General features: G+C 43.1%; 1 protein-coding gene across 1 annotated transcript in view; it reads right to left on the bottom strand.

Annotated features, from left to right (window-relative positions):
- Nucleotides 1-5118: 5118 nt before the first annotated feature.
- BRAF (B-Raf proto-oncogene, serine/threonine kinase) overlaps nt 5119-16784 on the bottom strand; it is a 178710-nt gene continuing 167044 nt past the window's right edge. The window contains exons 23-24 of the mRNA XM_040345720.1: nt 15550-15702; nt 5119-5365 (exon numbers count right to left, since the gene is read on the bottom strand). Coding sequence (XP_040201654.1) covers nt 5323-5365; nt 15550-15702 — 196 coding nt within the window. The 3' untranslated portion in view covers nt 5119-5322. The remainder of the gene's footprint in view (nt 5366-15549; nt 15703-16784) is intronic.

Below are 16784 nucleotides of genomic sequence, written 5' to 3'. Positions count from 1 at the left end.
TTCTCTTCTATACATAGGGCCCACTGTCATACCCTCCACACGTCTCTCCTGTACATACTGCTCACTATCATACCCTCCACACTCCTCTCCTGTACATACTGCCCACATTCATAAACTACTCTATTGTACATAGTGCCGGCTGTCATACCCTCCACACTAGTCTCCTGTGCATACTGCCCACTATCATACCCTTCACACTCCTCTCCTGTGCAACTGCATACTGCCCACTATCATACCCTCCACACTCCTCTCCTGTAGATACTGCCCCCATCATACACTCCTCTCCTGTACATATTGCCCACTATCATACCATCCACACTGCTCTCCTGTACATACCGCCCACTGTGATACCCTCCACACTCCTCTCCTGTACATACTGCTCACTGTCATACCCTGCACACTCCTCTCCTGTACATACTGTAACCCAACCTTACCCTCCACACTCCTCTCCTGTACATACTGTAACCCAACCTTACCCTTCATACTCTACATACTGCCAACTATCTTTCTCTCCACATTCCTCTCCTGTACATACTACCCCCCATCATACCCTTCACACTCCTCTCCTGTACATACTGCCCACTGTCATACTCTCCAAACTCCTCTCCTGTACATACTGCCCACTTTCATACCCTCCACACTCCTCTCCGGTACATACCACCCTCTGTCATACCCTCCACACTCCTCTGCAGTGCACACTGCCCACTGTCATACCCTCCACACTCCTCTCCTGTACATAGTGCCCACTGTTAGACCCTCCACATTCCTCTACACCACCTGCACATACTTCCCAGTTTTATACTGTCCATACTCCTCTCCTACGCATCTTACCCACAAAAACAGTTCTTTAAAATTATACTGAATATCCCTAATGTTACCAGCTCTAGAATGGGCACACTTTTGTTAGTTCAACTAAAGGAAATCTTCTCAGTTCTCATATTTGTTCTGCCCATGATTAGTACTTATTTAATTTTGCTATTACTACTGTGATGTATAGAGGAACATAGGGGATCTGTTGGCAACTATGCACTTAGGCACTGCCCAAGGGCCACCAGGTCAATAAGGGGCCCCATGAGAGGCTCCTGGGATCCTGTGATAATAAAGCCGTAGTAAACTTTGCTAACATTACTACTTTTTAGAGGCCCTGAGGTAGGTTATACCACAATGTACAAGTATACACAGCATATTAGAACATTAGGGTACACTTAAATTGTCAGACTGAGCCCTCCAGTGTTGCGATCTGTGATCTGTCCGGTGGGTCCCGGGCGATTCCATCTTCACCCGATCTTCCTTCTGGGCTCTTTGCCTTCGGTCACTTGCCTTGGCTGGGCTGCATTAATGTCATTCCCATGCATGCTCATGTGCATCCTCTCTCTCTCTCTCATCCCCCCTTTCTCTCTCATCCTCCCTCCCTTACCCCTCACCCCTCTCTCATCCTCTCTCTCTTTCTCATCCTCCCTCTCTCTCTCTTTAATTTGTTATAACAAAAAATTGTTTGTATATTTATTTATTATTTATAAAAGGCCCACCAAAATCCTCAGCACCAGGCCCATAATGTTCTCAATCTAACCCTGCATCTAGGGATTTGTGATCACAGGCAGATTACGCCCACAATTCCAAATCTCACTGTAATCCTGGAAAAACACAGCACATTTTTTTTGTGCCCTTCATTGGCACCTAAAATGAGGTGAGGTTTTGCAGCAATTGTCAAATGAAGCTTGTCGCCCAAAAAGGAGAAGGTGCGATAAGCTTCTTCATGTGATGTGGTTTGCCATGCAGCAGTCGCAGCAAAACTACAGCACATTTTAAAGTGGTTGTAAACCCACTTTTGAAAAAAAATAAAATAAGACCTGCAAGACATAGCATACTAGCTCATTATGTAATACTCACCTGGGATCGAAGCCCTGGCCGGAAACATGTCGTCCCGGAGTTACCGCCGGGAGCCGCCAGTCACGGCATGACCTCCTTTAGAAACGGCATCATACGAACAAAGGTAAGGGTATTTACAGAAGTTAGAGCACTGGCAAGATTTGAGCAGATGTGTTTGAGGGGAAATCCTCTTAGGCCTTGTACAGACGAGCGAACGTGTCCGATGAAAACGGTCCACAGACCGTTTATCGGACATGTCCGCTCGGAGATTTGGTCTGATGGTTCTACACACCATCAAACCAAAATCCCTGCGGACAGACAGTGCGGTGACGTAGCGGTGACGCCGCCACGTCCGCAAACCAGGAAGTAAAATGCTTTCACGCATGCGTCGAATCCATTCGGCGCATGCGGGAGATTTCGGTCCGCTGGTTAAGCGTACTAACCAGCGGACATGTCGGACGGACGGGTTTCCAGCAGATAAGTTTTAAATCATGCTTTAAAACTTTTGTCTTCTGGAAACCTGTCCGCTAGGCTGTACACACGGTCGGATCTGTCCGCTGAAACTGGTCCGGACCAGTTTCAGCAGACATGTTCGATCATGTGTACAGGGCCTCAGACACTCGCTATCATACTTTTATGGAATATTAATAAACTCAGAAACACCCCAAGAACTCATATTCCTGCAGGCATGGGGGAGAGATCTGGGGATAACACTCTCTCAAGAGCAATGAGATAAATTTAATTCTGGAAAGAATTGCATCCATTCTACCTGCGATCCTAAATCCCTAGATGTGGATGGGGGCTTACTGGGGGCACAGTGTCTGTGTCCAGGGTCAGTCAGAGATTCTGTTTATGTAAGTTACATAAAAGCAATGGCACAGGTGATTAATTTGTAGAGTAGAGATCTGACAGCTGCTGCTAACAGGCGTTGTCGGTCACACGCTGTGTGTGCAGACAACGCTACAACTGGTACCAAGAATCTACTAACGGGGAGAGGTGTGTGTAAACACACCTTCCCCATTCTTCTGTGTGGCAGTGACACTGATCGTCTGTTCCCTGATATAGGGAACGACAATCAGTGACGTCACGCATACAGCCACGCCCCCCTACAGTAAGAATCACTCCCTTAGGGCACACTTAACCCCTTAGCACCCCCCTAGTGGTTAACCCCTTCACTACTATTGTCATTTTTACAGTAATCAGTGCATTTTTATAGCACTTTTCGCTGTGAAAATGACAATGGTCCCAAAAATGTGTCAAAAGTGTCCGATGTGTCCACCATAATGTCGCAATCACGAAAATATATATATATATATATATATATATTTTGAGGATATTTATTATAGCAAAAAGTGAAAACTATTGCATTTTTTTCAAAATTGTCACTCTATTTTTGTTTATAGCGCAAAAAATAAAAAACACAGAGGTGATCAAATACCACCAAACGAAAGCTCTATTTGTGAGAAAAAAAGGACGCCAATTTTGTTTGGGAGCCACGTCGCACAACCGCGCAATTGTCAGTTAAAGCGACGCAGTGCAGAATCGCAAAAAGGGGCAAGGTCCTTAACCTGCATAATGGTCCGGGTCTTAGGTGGTTAAAGGGAGAAGACTTATCATCATCGGACTCATCTTTTCTTTAGTGACAATATTATCTGTGGTAAAATATATCACAAACTGTTCCAGCAATGCAGAGGTCAACAGGATTGAAGATTTACACAACAAAGACATTACATTATTCAGAAACAAAAGAGATATAGACACTGGGGTAGATTCAGGTAGCTTTGCGCTTTTCTTACGGAGGCGCACCGTACCGTTTTGCCGCTGCGCCTCCGTAAATTACCTGCGCTACGCTTGATTCACAGAGCAGTAGCTCCGTAATTTGCGTGAGCGCTCCAGTAAACTGCCCGGCGTAAGCGCGCGTAATTTAAATGATCCCATAGGGGGCGTGGGAACTTTCCCGACGTGCATTGCGGTAAATGACGTCGCAAGGACGTCATTTGCTTCAAAGTGAACGTAAATGGCGTCCAGCGCCATTCACAATTCACTTACGCAAACGACGTTAAATTTTAAATTCGCGACGCGGGAACCACGGGTATATGTAGCATTGGCTGCCCCTGCTAATAGCAGGAGCAGCCTTACGCGGAACCCGACGAACGGAAACGACGTAAACTGCGTACGCAGGGCTCGCGTAGGGTTGTGAATCGGCGTTAGTATGCAATTTGCATACTATACGCTGACCACTACGGGAACGCCACCTAGCGGCCAGCGTAAGAATGCAGCCTACGATACGATGGCATAAGAGCCTTATGCCAGTAATATCTTAGGCTGCAGTCGGCGTATCAAGCTCTCTGAATCAGGAGCACTCGATACGCCGGCGCAACTAAGCAATTGCGCTGCGTAACTATGGTTACGCAGACGCAATTGCTACCTGAATCTACCCCACTGATATTAATACAGATGACAAAAGTGATGAGACACTGATATCAACACAAACGACGCAGTACACTGCCCCCTGTGTTTTACAGACAGTTATGTAGCAATCCATGACTTTACTCCAAACGAGCAATCTCAGTACTCCATGCTTGTGGGTACACCCATTCCCACCCCTATTCCCCCCCTCCCCAACCCTCTTCTTCCTTCCCTCTTCTAGACTACCTCCTCTCTATTTCTTTGTTTTTCTATTTTCTTTCTTTTTCTTACCTTGTTTTTTCTATTTATCTAAAGTAGGCTCTGCCTAAGCTATTTTCTGCCTCCCATGTATAGCAAATGGAAAAGACAGTAAAGAACCCATGTGGCAGCAATCCCACACCACGCTGATGGCACAAACCCGATCTCCCCAAGAGGGGGGAAGCCCTCTGAGATATAACCAGTTGAGTCTAAAGCCTAATACACACGATCGGACTTCCATCTGACTTTTCCGTAGATTTTGGTCCGAATGGGCGTTGGCTGTGAACTTGGTATGCATACACACATTTTCAGCCAACATTCAACAAATCACATGGTCTTTCAGCTCTTTACCGCCACCCTTTGGGCAACTTCTGCTATTGTCTGATCTTTAGCATTGGTTCTGAGCATGCGTGTTTGTTCTTTGAACTTTAGTCCGATGGACATGTGTCCACGCGAATGGATTATCCGATAAAACACGTCCGTCGGACCGTTGTCAAAAAGTCAGATCGTGTGTATGGGCCTTTAGACCTCCTTTCCTTGTACGGAGTAAAAAAAAAAAAAAAACAGTCCAGCACCTTCACGTATTGTGCACAGATAGCTTTTAATGATATGGTAAAGATAGTGATCATATTTAAAATTCAAATTACATTATATAACACAGAAACACACCAGGATTATTTCACGATAAGAAGAAATTGTTGCACCACCAGGAGTCTAGAGGTGGTATTACATCTGGAAGCAAGGTTCTAGTTTTGCGGGCATATTTGGGACAGTATTTTCTTTGGCTCAAACACTCTTCTCACAGGAGTAGAACTTCCAGCGTCTGTCCCTGAAAAACACAATACAATGATTAATACATGTCAAATGAGAAAGAAGAAACACATGCTGCTAGCCTTCCCCCCAGTTCGTGGTTGAATTCAGTGAAGAATAAGTCCATTTGAAATGCCTGTGGCAAGGACTTTGATTAAAGCTATTTATTGAAGCTGTATTTATTAACACATGATTCTATGCATGTTTTCAACCTACATTTGACTTGGTATCTTCTTGCATTCCCTGTTTAGCAGTGATTAACCTGGGAGAGGTAGAAGCAGCACAAGAAGCCAACCAATTGTGCTGCCATGATCGTGTGTTAACAAGGGGCTTGCTGATAAGAGGAGAGAGCAGAGAGATCATAATTTTCCTTGTAGTGTCCAGTCACGGGCCTGTAAGCATACCTCCCAACTTTCTGGGATGGGAATGAGGGACACCTATTAGCAAATGCACCCTGTTCCAAATGATTATGCCAATGATAATTGATGTAAACAACAGTCAGCATAATCAGGGCCTTATCACAGGTGTCCGAGATTATTTTCAGTGATCAAAAGAGCCCTGAGACACAATGCCATCCATGAGTTAAACTGAAAAACTAAATATTTAATCTTTGTGACACTGAAATAGAATTTGCATAATAATTTGGAACAGGGTGTATACCCGTGTTTCCCCGAAAATAAGCCCGGGTCTTATATTAATTATGCCAACAAAAGACACAGTAGGGCTTATTTTCGGGGTAGGTCTTACCATGTAATGTGCTGTCTTCTCCCCCCTCTCCCTCCCTGCCTGTCAGGAATCCCCAGTGTGATCTGAGTTAAAATGATTGTAAAATCCTACAATCCACTCTATTACAGTATTATATAATGTACAATGTGTGTGTTCCTGTAATATAATTGCCAAATACCTTTGTTATAGCGCCATTCTGCACTTCTGTGACCCGCCGGAGCTCTCTTCCCCACAATAATATTACAGAAACACACACATTGTACATCATATACTACTGTAATAAAGTGGATTACAGGATTTTACAAGCATTTTTAACTAGGGCTTATTTTCAGGGTAGGGCTTATATTGCAGCCCTCCTGGAAAATAACGCTAGGTCTTATTTTCAGGGTAGGTCTTATTTTTGGGGAAACAGGGTATGTAGGCATAGGGCACCCCCTCTGCCACACACCCCTTAAAAGGAGACGTGTACAGAAAAAAATGATTGGTTAAACCCACAAGTGCTTTTTTACTACTACTATTCCTTTATACTTGCTTTTGGAATTTTCAAATGCAGCAAATTAGAAATTGGATAAAAAAGTTTAGCACTGTGAAACAATTTTTGAGAGATAAATAGTGCATTTTATATACAGTGGTACCTTGGATTACAAGCATAATCCGTTCCAGGAGAATGCTTGTAATCCAAAACACTCGCATATCAAAGCGAGTTTTCACATAGAAGTCAATGGAAATTTTTTTTGTTCCGCATTGACTTCTATGGCATGCAATACCGCATGTGGGGGGCGCCAGAGAGCCTGGGAAATACGCTTGTTAACTGCGCTACTTGCAATCCTAGGTTTCACTGTAAAACTATATAGATCATGAGGAGGACAGAGGGACAGAGGGACTTTGGCCTAAATGAGGGATAGTCTCTCAAAATCAGGGACAGTTGGGAGCTATGTTGTAAGTGTTACCAATCTGCAGAAGAGAAAAATCTTCTGCCCTGCCAGACAAGGCTGTGCTGTGTGACAGGACTGTGCAAGTCTCAGGACTGGACAGACAAATACAAATCCTTTAACAGAAATAACAGCTCTGTATATGTATATCTTTGGTGTATTTAGCTCCTTGCTTGGAGTTTATCTTAACTAATAAAGATTATTATTTGAAGAGAACTAAATCACCATTGGGCTTAGGTAGAAATCTGAATATTCAAGTTTTTTTTTGCAGCTAACCAGGATTATGAAATATTTTGTGTGCCCCAATTTAGCTTTACTTTGACACTTTAAATGACTATTATCCACTAGTTGCAAGATTAGGAGCTGGCAAAAGCACAGCTTTTGGAGAAGTAGGAGTAAGGCCCCGTACACACGAGAGGATCCATCTGCTGGAATTGATCCGCGGACCGGCTCCAGCGGATAGATCCCCTGGTGTGTACAATCCAGCGGATCTGTTTCCGCGGATTTTTATCCCCTGGGATGGATTTCCAGCTGGAATCCATCCCAACGGATTGATCCGCTGGTCTGTACAGACTCACCGGATCAATCTGTCCGAATGAATCCCCCGCATGCGTCATAATGATTCGACGCATGCGTGGAATTCCTTATATGACAGCGTCGCGCACGTCGCCGCGTCATCATCGCGGCGACGGCGCGACACGTCATCGCGATGGGATTTCGGCGCGGATTTCGATCCGATGGTGAGTACACTCCATAGGATCAAAATCCGCGGAAATCCTCGAGAGGATTTATCTGCGGATACGGTCCGGCAGACCGTATCCGCGGATCAATCCTCTCGTGTGTACTAGGCCTAAGGGGTCAGGGATCTGCTATAGGCTTAGGGTTACAATACATAAACTCAGGGCTTTTAGTCAGAGAATAGGCACAGGAATTGACGCACCCCAATGACTTGTCACCCTTCACCTCATTTCCCCCACCTGCGGAAGAGAGTAGCGATATAGCATGTTGTGCGCCAAACGTCAAAAGGTGGGTAGTTTATTAAAGAGGCACTGCTAAATAAAAACAGGAGTACATAACGCACAGGGTGCAGGGTACTGGAGTGCGCTAAACGCAGGATGAGACATTCAGCAATGAGTAACACACACAGTGCAGGATTATTAACAAAACATTAACAGCGCTAGAAAGAGCCTTAAAAAGGCTTATGAGTCCAATACTCATGTACTGCAATGGTACATTGAGAAAAAGATTTCTGAGACTATATATATATCGCATAAAAAATATTATGTAACATGTGTTCCCACTCTTTGTGAGTCCATTAATAATAGTCCGTGCAATTCCTCAGATGTACAGTTCTTTGTTAGGAGTGATCTTCACAGTATAGCTATTTGTCTGCTCAAATGCTGGTAGTGACTCTCTGTGATTTCCCCCTAAGGTTTTGTACTCACCAGAATGTAGTACTTTAAAGGCATTGGATATATCCACTTGTACGCATCGGTTCTCCTCCTCTGGTGTATGGTGATGATCCGTGTGCTCTTCAATCTGTGTAGCTTGGCAGTCATGCAGGGAGGCAAGAGAGACTTTGCATAGTGTAAATCCTTTTATTTAAACAGTAAAAACCCCTGCTACCCGCTCATGCTTACACAAAGTTAAGATAAAAAAAGCGCTTGTCATGAAGGCTGCTGCCTCTGCTCACTCAGGAATATGGCTCCAAATTGCTCAGGCTCAAATTTCGCTTCGTAAGTCCCGGGTAGAAGCTAGGCTGCCTTGCAAGCTGTATCGTCGTGTAGTCACGCCCTGACGCGTTTCGTGATAGGTCCACGTCTTCAGAGGGCGTGGCTACACGTCTTAGTCTATTGAGTTTATAGTGGGGACTCTGCTTTGAGTACCTCCCCTCTACGGACCCTATTGGACAGCATTTGACAGGGCTGTAGGGAACCTCCCCATCAGCTGTGCATCATTGCTCTGGGTTCGTTCTCCGTGACGTCTATCGCTCACCTCTGATTGGTGCGCGGCGGTCACGTGGTCCGAGGGATCGGGATACAGAGTTCCCACCCCTCTGCTTTGCTGATTGGACACACGTCAGCAGTCTTGGTGAAAGTCCTCCTACTTTGCTGGCCGTGCGTTCCAGTCACTAGAACCTGCCCTCGTTTTGACCATCGCTTGTATTAGCTGATGTGTCTAATCGGCTGACGAATACTGGCACTCCAGCCATTCTTATGCAATAGTGGAGGCGTGTATCCTTCCTTATTAACCCCTCTGGTTCTGTTTTTCCTCTCGGATTGTCTCTGATCCTAGTGAGGGAAGTAATGGGATCATTTAGAATAACTCTTTAAACAGATTTATATTTCATATTTGTTTAAACTGATTATTTAAAAGAATTTTGTTTAGAAAGCTTTCTTTTAAAAGGACATATTATTATAGTAATTAAAATATTATAGCTATTTTATGCAAACTATAAATAAATATATGCTTATCTTGGTGACAATATATATATATGCGGCTGTCACCCTATTACTGTGTGAGCAGACACTTCTGACAGCCGAAAAACATTGAGACCATTATACATATCTAATAGCATTAGCAGTGTCCATCATTGATATAGCTAGAGTACAATCTCTGATATTTCACCACAACAATTGTACATAGCTAATTTTACACAAAAAAATGATAAGAATCCTCTCACTAAAATCATTGTTATTATCTGATAGATGGATCTAAATCATTCCAATGCTGTTCTATAAATGAATATAAATATAACACCTAGACCGTAACATTACATTCCAAATATTTGAAAATATTGTTATGTTGCTTTGTTAAAAATTATTATATTAAAAGTGTTAAAAATATAAAAAAAAAAAAAAAATGTTAAAATGTTAAAAATATTAAACATGTTATGTTAGATAGAGGACCTGACATTTTCTGACAATAAGGCAAGATTGGCTTGATCTTATTCTGATTTCTGTCTTTCTAATGGTTGCTAATAAAACAATTGAGGTCCACATCTATATTCAAGCCATTTGGACTGAGAGTGTTGGTCATGTACAGCCATTGTGTTTCGCGTTTTGAGATTTCTCGGACCATGTTGGCACCCCGCCAGTTGGGGCCAACATGGTCAATCCCCCAAAATTTCAATCCTATGGGGTTATCATGTTTCTTCAAAAAATGTAGCGAAACACTATGCTCTTCATATCCAATAGTAATATTGTATATGTGTTCAGACACCCTTTTGGATAATTTTCTTTTTGTCCGTCCTATGTACATTAAGCCACAGGGGCATTCTAAAGCGTAGACCACATGTGTTGTAGCACACGTAATTGATTCTTTAATTTCAAAAGTTTTGCCATTGGCTGTGGATGTAAAGCTACTTATGCCCCTCAAATGGGTGGATACCTGGCGACAAGATTTACACTTTCTACAGGCTGTAAAACCTGGTTTGTTCCAAAACATTTGGAGTTTTTTTGGGGGGTCCAAGACTTTATGCACTACTTGGTCCCCAAAAGTTGCTGTTTTTCTGTAGATGAACACAGGAGATTCTGGTAACATTGGTTTTAGTGTTTTATCCATAGCTAGTATGTTCCAATGCTTTTTGAAAATCATTTCCACTTCACGGTACTGGTCATGATAGTTTGATATAAAGCCCCATTCATGTGTTTGTTCACGTGGGCGTTCCTTAGGTTGTAGAAGGGCTACCTGTGAGCTCTCTCCCACCTGGAGTCTTATCTTATCTAGCAATTCTTCTTTATATCCCTTTTCCACAAAGCGCTGTTGAATCAGTGAAGATTGTGTTCTGTAATCATCATCTTCCGTGCAATTTCGCCTGATTCGCATGAACTGGCCTTTAGGTATATTTCGAAGCCAGCGTGGATGGTGTCCACTCTGAATTGGGATGAAGCTGTTTCTATCAGTTGCTTTAAAGTAAGCTTTAGTTGTTAGATGGTCTGCTCCTTTAATGACCGTAACGTCTAGGTAATGTATTTCCTGTTTACTCCAAGAGAATTCCAATTTGATGTTAAGAAGTGAGATTTCCTAAAGATTCAGATTACATCCACAGCCAATGGCAAAACTTTTGAAATTAAAGAATCAATTACGTGTGCTACAACACATGTGGTCTACGCTTTAGAATGCCCCTGTGGCTTAATGTACATAGGACGGACAAAAAAAAAATTATCCAAAAGGGTGTCTGAACACATATACAATATTACTATTGGATATGAAGAGCATAGTGTTTCGCTACATTTTTTGAAGAAACATGATAACCCCATAGGATTGAAATTTTGGGGGATTGACCATGTTGGCCCCAACTGGCGGGGTGCCAACATGGTCCGAGAAATCTCAAAACGCGAAACACAATGGCTGTACATGACCAACACTCTCAGTCCAAATGGCTTGAATATAGATGTGGACCTCAATTGTTTTATTAGCAACCATTGGAAAGACAGAAATCAGAATAAGATCAAGCCAATCTTGCCTTATTGTCAGAAAATGTCAGGTCCTCTATCTAACATAACATGTTTAATATTTTTAACATTTTAACTTTTTTTTTTTTTTTTTTTTTAATATTTTTAACACTTTTAATATAATAATTTTTAACAAAGCAACATAACAATATTTTCAAATATTTGGAATGTAATGTTACGGTCTAGGTGTTATATTTATATTCATTTATAGAACAGCATTGGAATGATTTAGATCCATCTATCAGATAATAACAATGATTTTAGTGAGAGGATTCTTATCATTTTTTTGTGTAAAATTAGCTATGTACAATTGTTGTGGTGAAATATCAGAGATTGTACTCTAGCTATATCAATGATGGACACTGCTAATGCTATTAGATATGTATAATGGTCTCAATGTTTTTCGGCTGTCAGAAGTGTCTGCTCACACAGTAATAGGGTGACAACCGCATATATATATATTGTCACCAAGATAAGCATATATTTATTTATAGTTTGCATAAAATAGCTATAATATTTTAATTACTATAATAATATGTCCTTTTAAAAGAAAGCTTTCTAAACAAAATTCTTTTAAATAATCAGTTTGAACAAATATGAAATATAAATCTGTTTAAAGAGTTATTCTAAATGATCCCATTACTTCCCTCACTAGGATCAGAGACAATCCGAGAGGAAAAACAGAACCAGAGGGGTTAATAAGGAAGGATACACGCCTCCACTATTGCATAAGAATGGCTGGAGTGCCAGTATTCGTCAGCCGATTAGACACATCAGCTAATACAAGCGATGGTCAAAACGAGGGCAGGTTCTAGTGACTGGAACGCACGGCCAGCAAAGTAGGAGGACTTTCACCAAGACTGCTGACGTGTGTCCAATCAGCAAAGCAGAGGGGTGGGAACTCTGTATCCCGATCCCTCGGACCACGTGACCGCCGCGCACCAATCAGAGGTGAGCGATAGACGTCACGGAGAACGAACCCAGAGCAATGATGCACAGCTGATGGGGAGGTTCCCTACAGCCCTGTCAAATGCTGTCCAATAGGGTCCGTAGAGGGGAGGTACTCAAAGCAGAGTCCCCACTATAAATTCAATAGACTAAGACGTGTAGCCACGCCCTCTGAAGACGTGGACCTATCACGAAACGCGTCAGGGCGTGACTACACGACGATACAGCTTGCAAGGCAGCCTAGCTTCTACCCGGGACTTACGAAGGGAAATTTGAGCCTGAGCAATTTGGAGCCATATTCCTGAGTGAGCAGAGGCAGCAGCCTTCATGACAAGCGCTTTTTTTATCTTAACTTTGTGTAAGCATGAGCGGGTAGCAGGGGTTTTTACTGTTTAAATAAAAGGATTTACACTATGCAAAGTCTCTCTTGCCTCCCTGCATGACTGCCAAGCTACACAGATTGAAGAGCACACGGATCATCACCATACACCAGAGGAGGAGAACCGATGCGTACAAGTGGATATATCCAATGCCTTTAAAGTACTACATTCTGGTGAGTACAAAACCTTAGGGGGAAATCACAGAGAGTCACTACCAGCATTTGAGCAGACAAATAGCTATACTGTGAAGATCACTCCTAACAAAGAACTGTACATCTGAGGAATTGCACGGACTATTATTAATGGACTCACAAAGAGTGGGAACACATGTTACATAATATTTTTTATGCGATATATATATAGTCTCAGAAATCTTTTTCTCAATGTACCATTGCAGTACATGAGTATTGGACTCATAAGCCTTTTTAAGGCTCTTTCTAGCGCTGTTAATGTTTTGTTAATAATTTTTTTAATAATACATCGTTTTTATGTCACTATTTTATTATAATAGCTGCTTTTCCACTGCATAAAACAATTATACATTTAACTTTCTTTCCATCGAGCGCTGGGATCAGAATAATCCGCAGGTTTTTTCTGATAAATTTTTCTCAACACACAGTGCAGGATTCAGGGTTGCATTACATACAGGGTGCAAGGTTCGGGAGTGTATTACTCAAATGCCGCGTACACACAGTCGTTTTTTTGTGATGAAAAAAAACGCCATTTTTAAAAACGTCATTTAAAATGATCGTGTGCAGGCAAAACTTAGTTTTATGTCTTCTGAAAAACGACAAAAAAAAAATGCGAACATGCTTCAATTTTTTATGTCGTTTTTCAAAACGTTGTTTTTTGTGTCATAAAAAATGATCGTGTGTGGGCTAAAACGAAGTTTAAAACAACGTTTTTAAACCCGCGCATGCTCAGAATCAAGTTATGACGCAAGCTTGAATGGAACAGAGTGCCGTCGTACGTGTTGTACGTAACCGCGTTTTGCTAGAGCATTTTGAAAAAACGATGGTGTGTAGGCAACGTTGTTTTTTTAAAATGAAGTTTGAAAAACGTCGTTTTTTTCTAAGACAAAGAACGACCGTGTGTACGCGGCAAAAGGGTGCAGGGTTCAGGAGTGCGTCACGCACAGGGCGTAAGGTGCAGGAGGGCGTCATACACAGGGCGCAAGTTTCAGGAGGGCATTATGCACAGAATGCGGGGTTCATGAGTGCATCACACACAGGGTGCAGAGTTTAATCCTCTTCCACAGCTTCTTACAGTGGGTGACCGCGATATTGTGTCAATCTCGCTCCCTTTCTCAGCGAGATTAACCACCTATGAGCCCCATTGCGGGAGCCAGCGCCGAGCCGGCTCCCCGCGATGGGGAAAAAAGGCGTCATAGAAGCGATGGCGATCCGACTTGGATTCCCGCCAATTCTAGCCGCGGCGTTTGGTATGAATCATGAGGGGGAACTCCACGCCAAATTTTAAATAAAAAAACAGCATGGGTTCCCCCCCAGGGGCATACCAGGCCCTTAGGTCTGGTATGGGTTGTAAGGAGAGCCCCCCTACGCCGGAAAACCGGCGTGGGGGTCCCCCTACAATCCATACCAGGCTCGTATCCAAAGCACGCCACCCGGCCGGTCAGGAAAGGAGTGGGGACGAGCGAGCGCCCCCCCCTCCTGAGCCGTACCAGGCCACATGCCCTCAACATGGGGGGGGGGGTTGGGTGCTGGGGGTTGGGTTCGGTTTTTCGGCATAGGAGGGTTCTCCTTACAACCCATACCAGACCTAAGGGCCTGGTATGTCCCTGGGGGGGAACCCATGCCGTTTTTTTATTTAAAATTTGGCGTGGAGTTCCCCCTCATGATTCATACCAAACGCCGCGGCTAGAATTGGCGGGAATCCAAGTCGGATCCCCGTTGCTTCTACGACGCACTCGCTGGAATGTGCTTTTTCTATTTCAGCGAGTGCGAGATGTCGGCACCCTTTCGCCGAGAATCAGCGCGATGCTGTCATGCTGGAAACACATTCTCTGCAACAGGTACAGTACCTCTCCATTTTCCCCATACACATTTCACTTTTGTACCCTTCCTCAGCTCTGACCTCTACACCATCACCCCTCCCCCCTGGCCTCACCTCTTTACACACTGTCTCTCCACTGCCCTCATTTTAACACCCCCCTCCCCCCTCAAAGCTCAACCATCTTCTACATTTGCACATACCTTTCACCATGCAGCATTCACCCCGACTATCTTCTGCGGACAAAACTTTTTCCCCACAGTGCACTCTGTGTGGAGCTGCTGGGAGAAGTGCACTGTCGCTTGTAAACACAGAACCTGGGCTTTGTGCACACAGCTTTTAGTTATTCTGACGTATTATTTTGTGCTTTCTTGTTTCTCATCCCTGAAACCTCTGAATTGTGTTTGCTTTGTCTTTTACCAAGATTAATGCACACATTATTGGACTTGCCTTAGAACCAGCTATTGGTGTTGATGTTCCATTAATAATCATTGGCAATAAGCCTTAGCTTGGAGATCAGTGTAAACGTGACTGCTTACAGTGAATGTCAGTGAGACTTTGCCTCCTTTATTTTGGTGGCCATTGTAGGTGGGATATCAATCTGCCACTGCTCAAGGGATCCCCAACTATATCAAACCAAAGCCTTGTAGGGGGCCTGTACACTCAGTATATGCTCAATAGATCTCCTGACTAGAGTTCATCATCTTAGCAAGAACTGTATTATGATTAGAAGCTGAGTAAAATACATACTCTCTCTTGTTATCATGGTAGCTTTGTGCACCAGTCAGGTATGCATTGGGAGGCGCATCCCATCTCAAGTAGGCATCAAAGTCATTCATGTAATCACTCCATTTGCAGTTACGGGTAACTGGTGCTTCTCCTTGGCAGCAAAGGAATTTCCACCTAAAAATGAAAGATGTTACCATTGTTCTGGGACATGTAAAAATAATTATGTGGAAGAGCAGAAGTTCAAGGAAGTTTACCCAAGCTAACCTCACAGAGTACAATTTTGTGTTGATGCCTGTCTTTGTAAATACCACCACCATGACCCTCATAACAGCATGGTTATTGAAATCGTTACTAAAAACTGTTTCTGTTAGCATCTAATGATGGCCAGAAGACCCTGCGGAAAGTTGACGCCAAAAAGACTGCAGGCCCAGATAATAATACAGACTGAGTCCTTACAGACTGTGCACATCAGCTTTCAGAGGTGTTGACGGACATCTTTAATATCTTCCTTTCTCAGGTGTCCCTACATGCCCTAAGAAAAATACAATTGTCTCTGTCCCAGAGAGCAAAACAGTGTTAGGCTTCATGTACACTTGAATTACATTTTGCATGTTTTGCAGCCGGTGATCAAAACTTTCCCATCCTAAACTAAATTCTTCTGCGTTCAAGAGAGGGAGGTTAGAGAAGGTTTAACCTCCTCTAACCTCAGCAGCTCTGAAATGATCCTAAAAGCCTACGTGTACAAGGACACATAGGCTTTTATAGAGTTGAGTTTAGGAGCTTTGGCAAACAAAATGCTGTAACGGGAAGGCTGTGGGACCCAGAAGCTCTTACAAAGCATGAGCCAGAAAATAATGGCCAGTCAGAATATATCTTGGACTACCTGAGATAGGACTATTATGTAATTATTATCCACAATATATTCCAGGATATCTGTGGAGAACTGGTTGCTGTTTGTTGATTCTGAACTCAACAGGTTAATTGAAAGAGTGTCTCATTCATAATGTGGGGACACATACTGTTAGGTGTTAATGTCATCAACTCCAGCCCACCTGTATGTCTGTTGTGATGTAAATGAATCTAGGATGGCTTCTGAGGATCTTTCATTGGGGCTTGTGCTAATTGACCCTGTATTATGTGAAGGTCTATAGATGGGAATGTGTATTGTGAGTTAACAGACAGCCTAAAGGTCAGGTGTCTGAATAATCAGCTGTAGTTAATTAGCTCATGTAAATTAGGTCAGAGCCTGAGTCAGG

The sequence above is a fragment of the Rana temporaria genome, chromosome 3 (genome assembly GCF_905171775.1).
Source record: "Rana temporaria chromosome 3, aRanTem1.1, whole genome shotgun sequence".
Lineage (NCBI taxonomy): Eukaryota > Metazoa > Chordata > Amphibia > Anura > Ranidae > Rana > Rana temporaria.
This window is presented reverse-complemented; position numbering and strand designations above follow the sequence as displayed.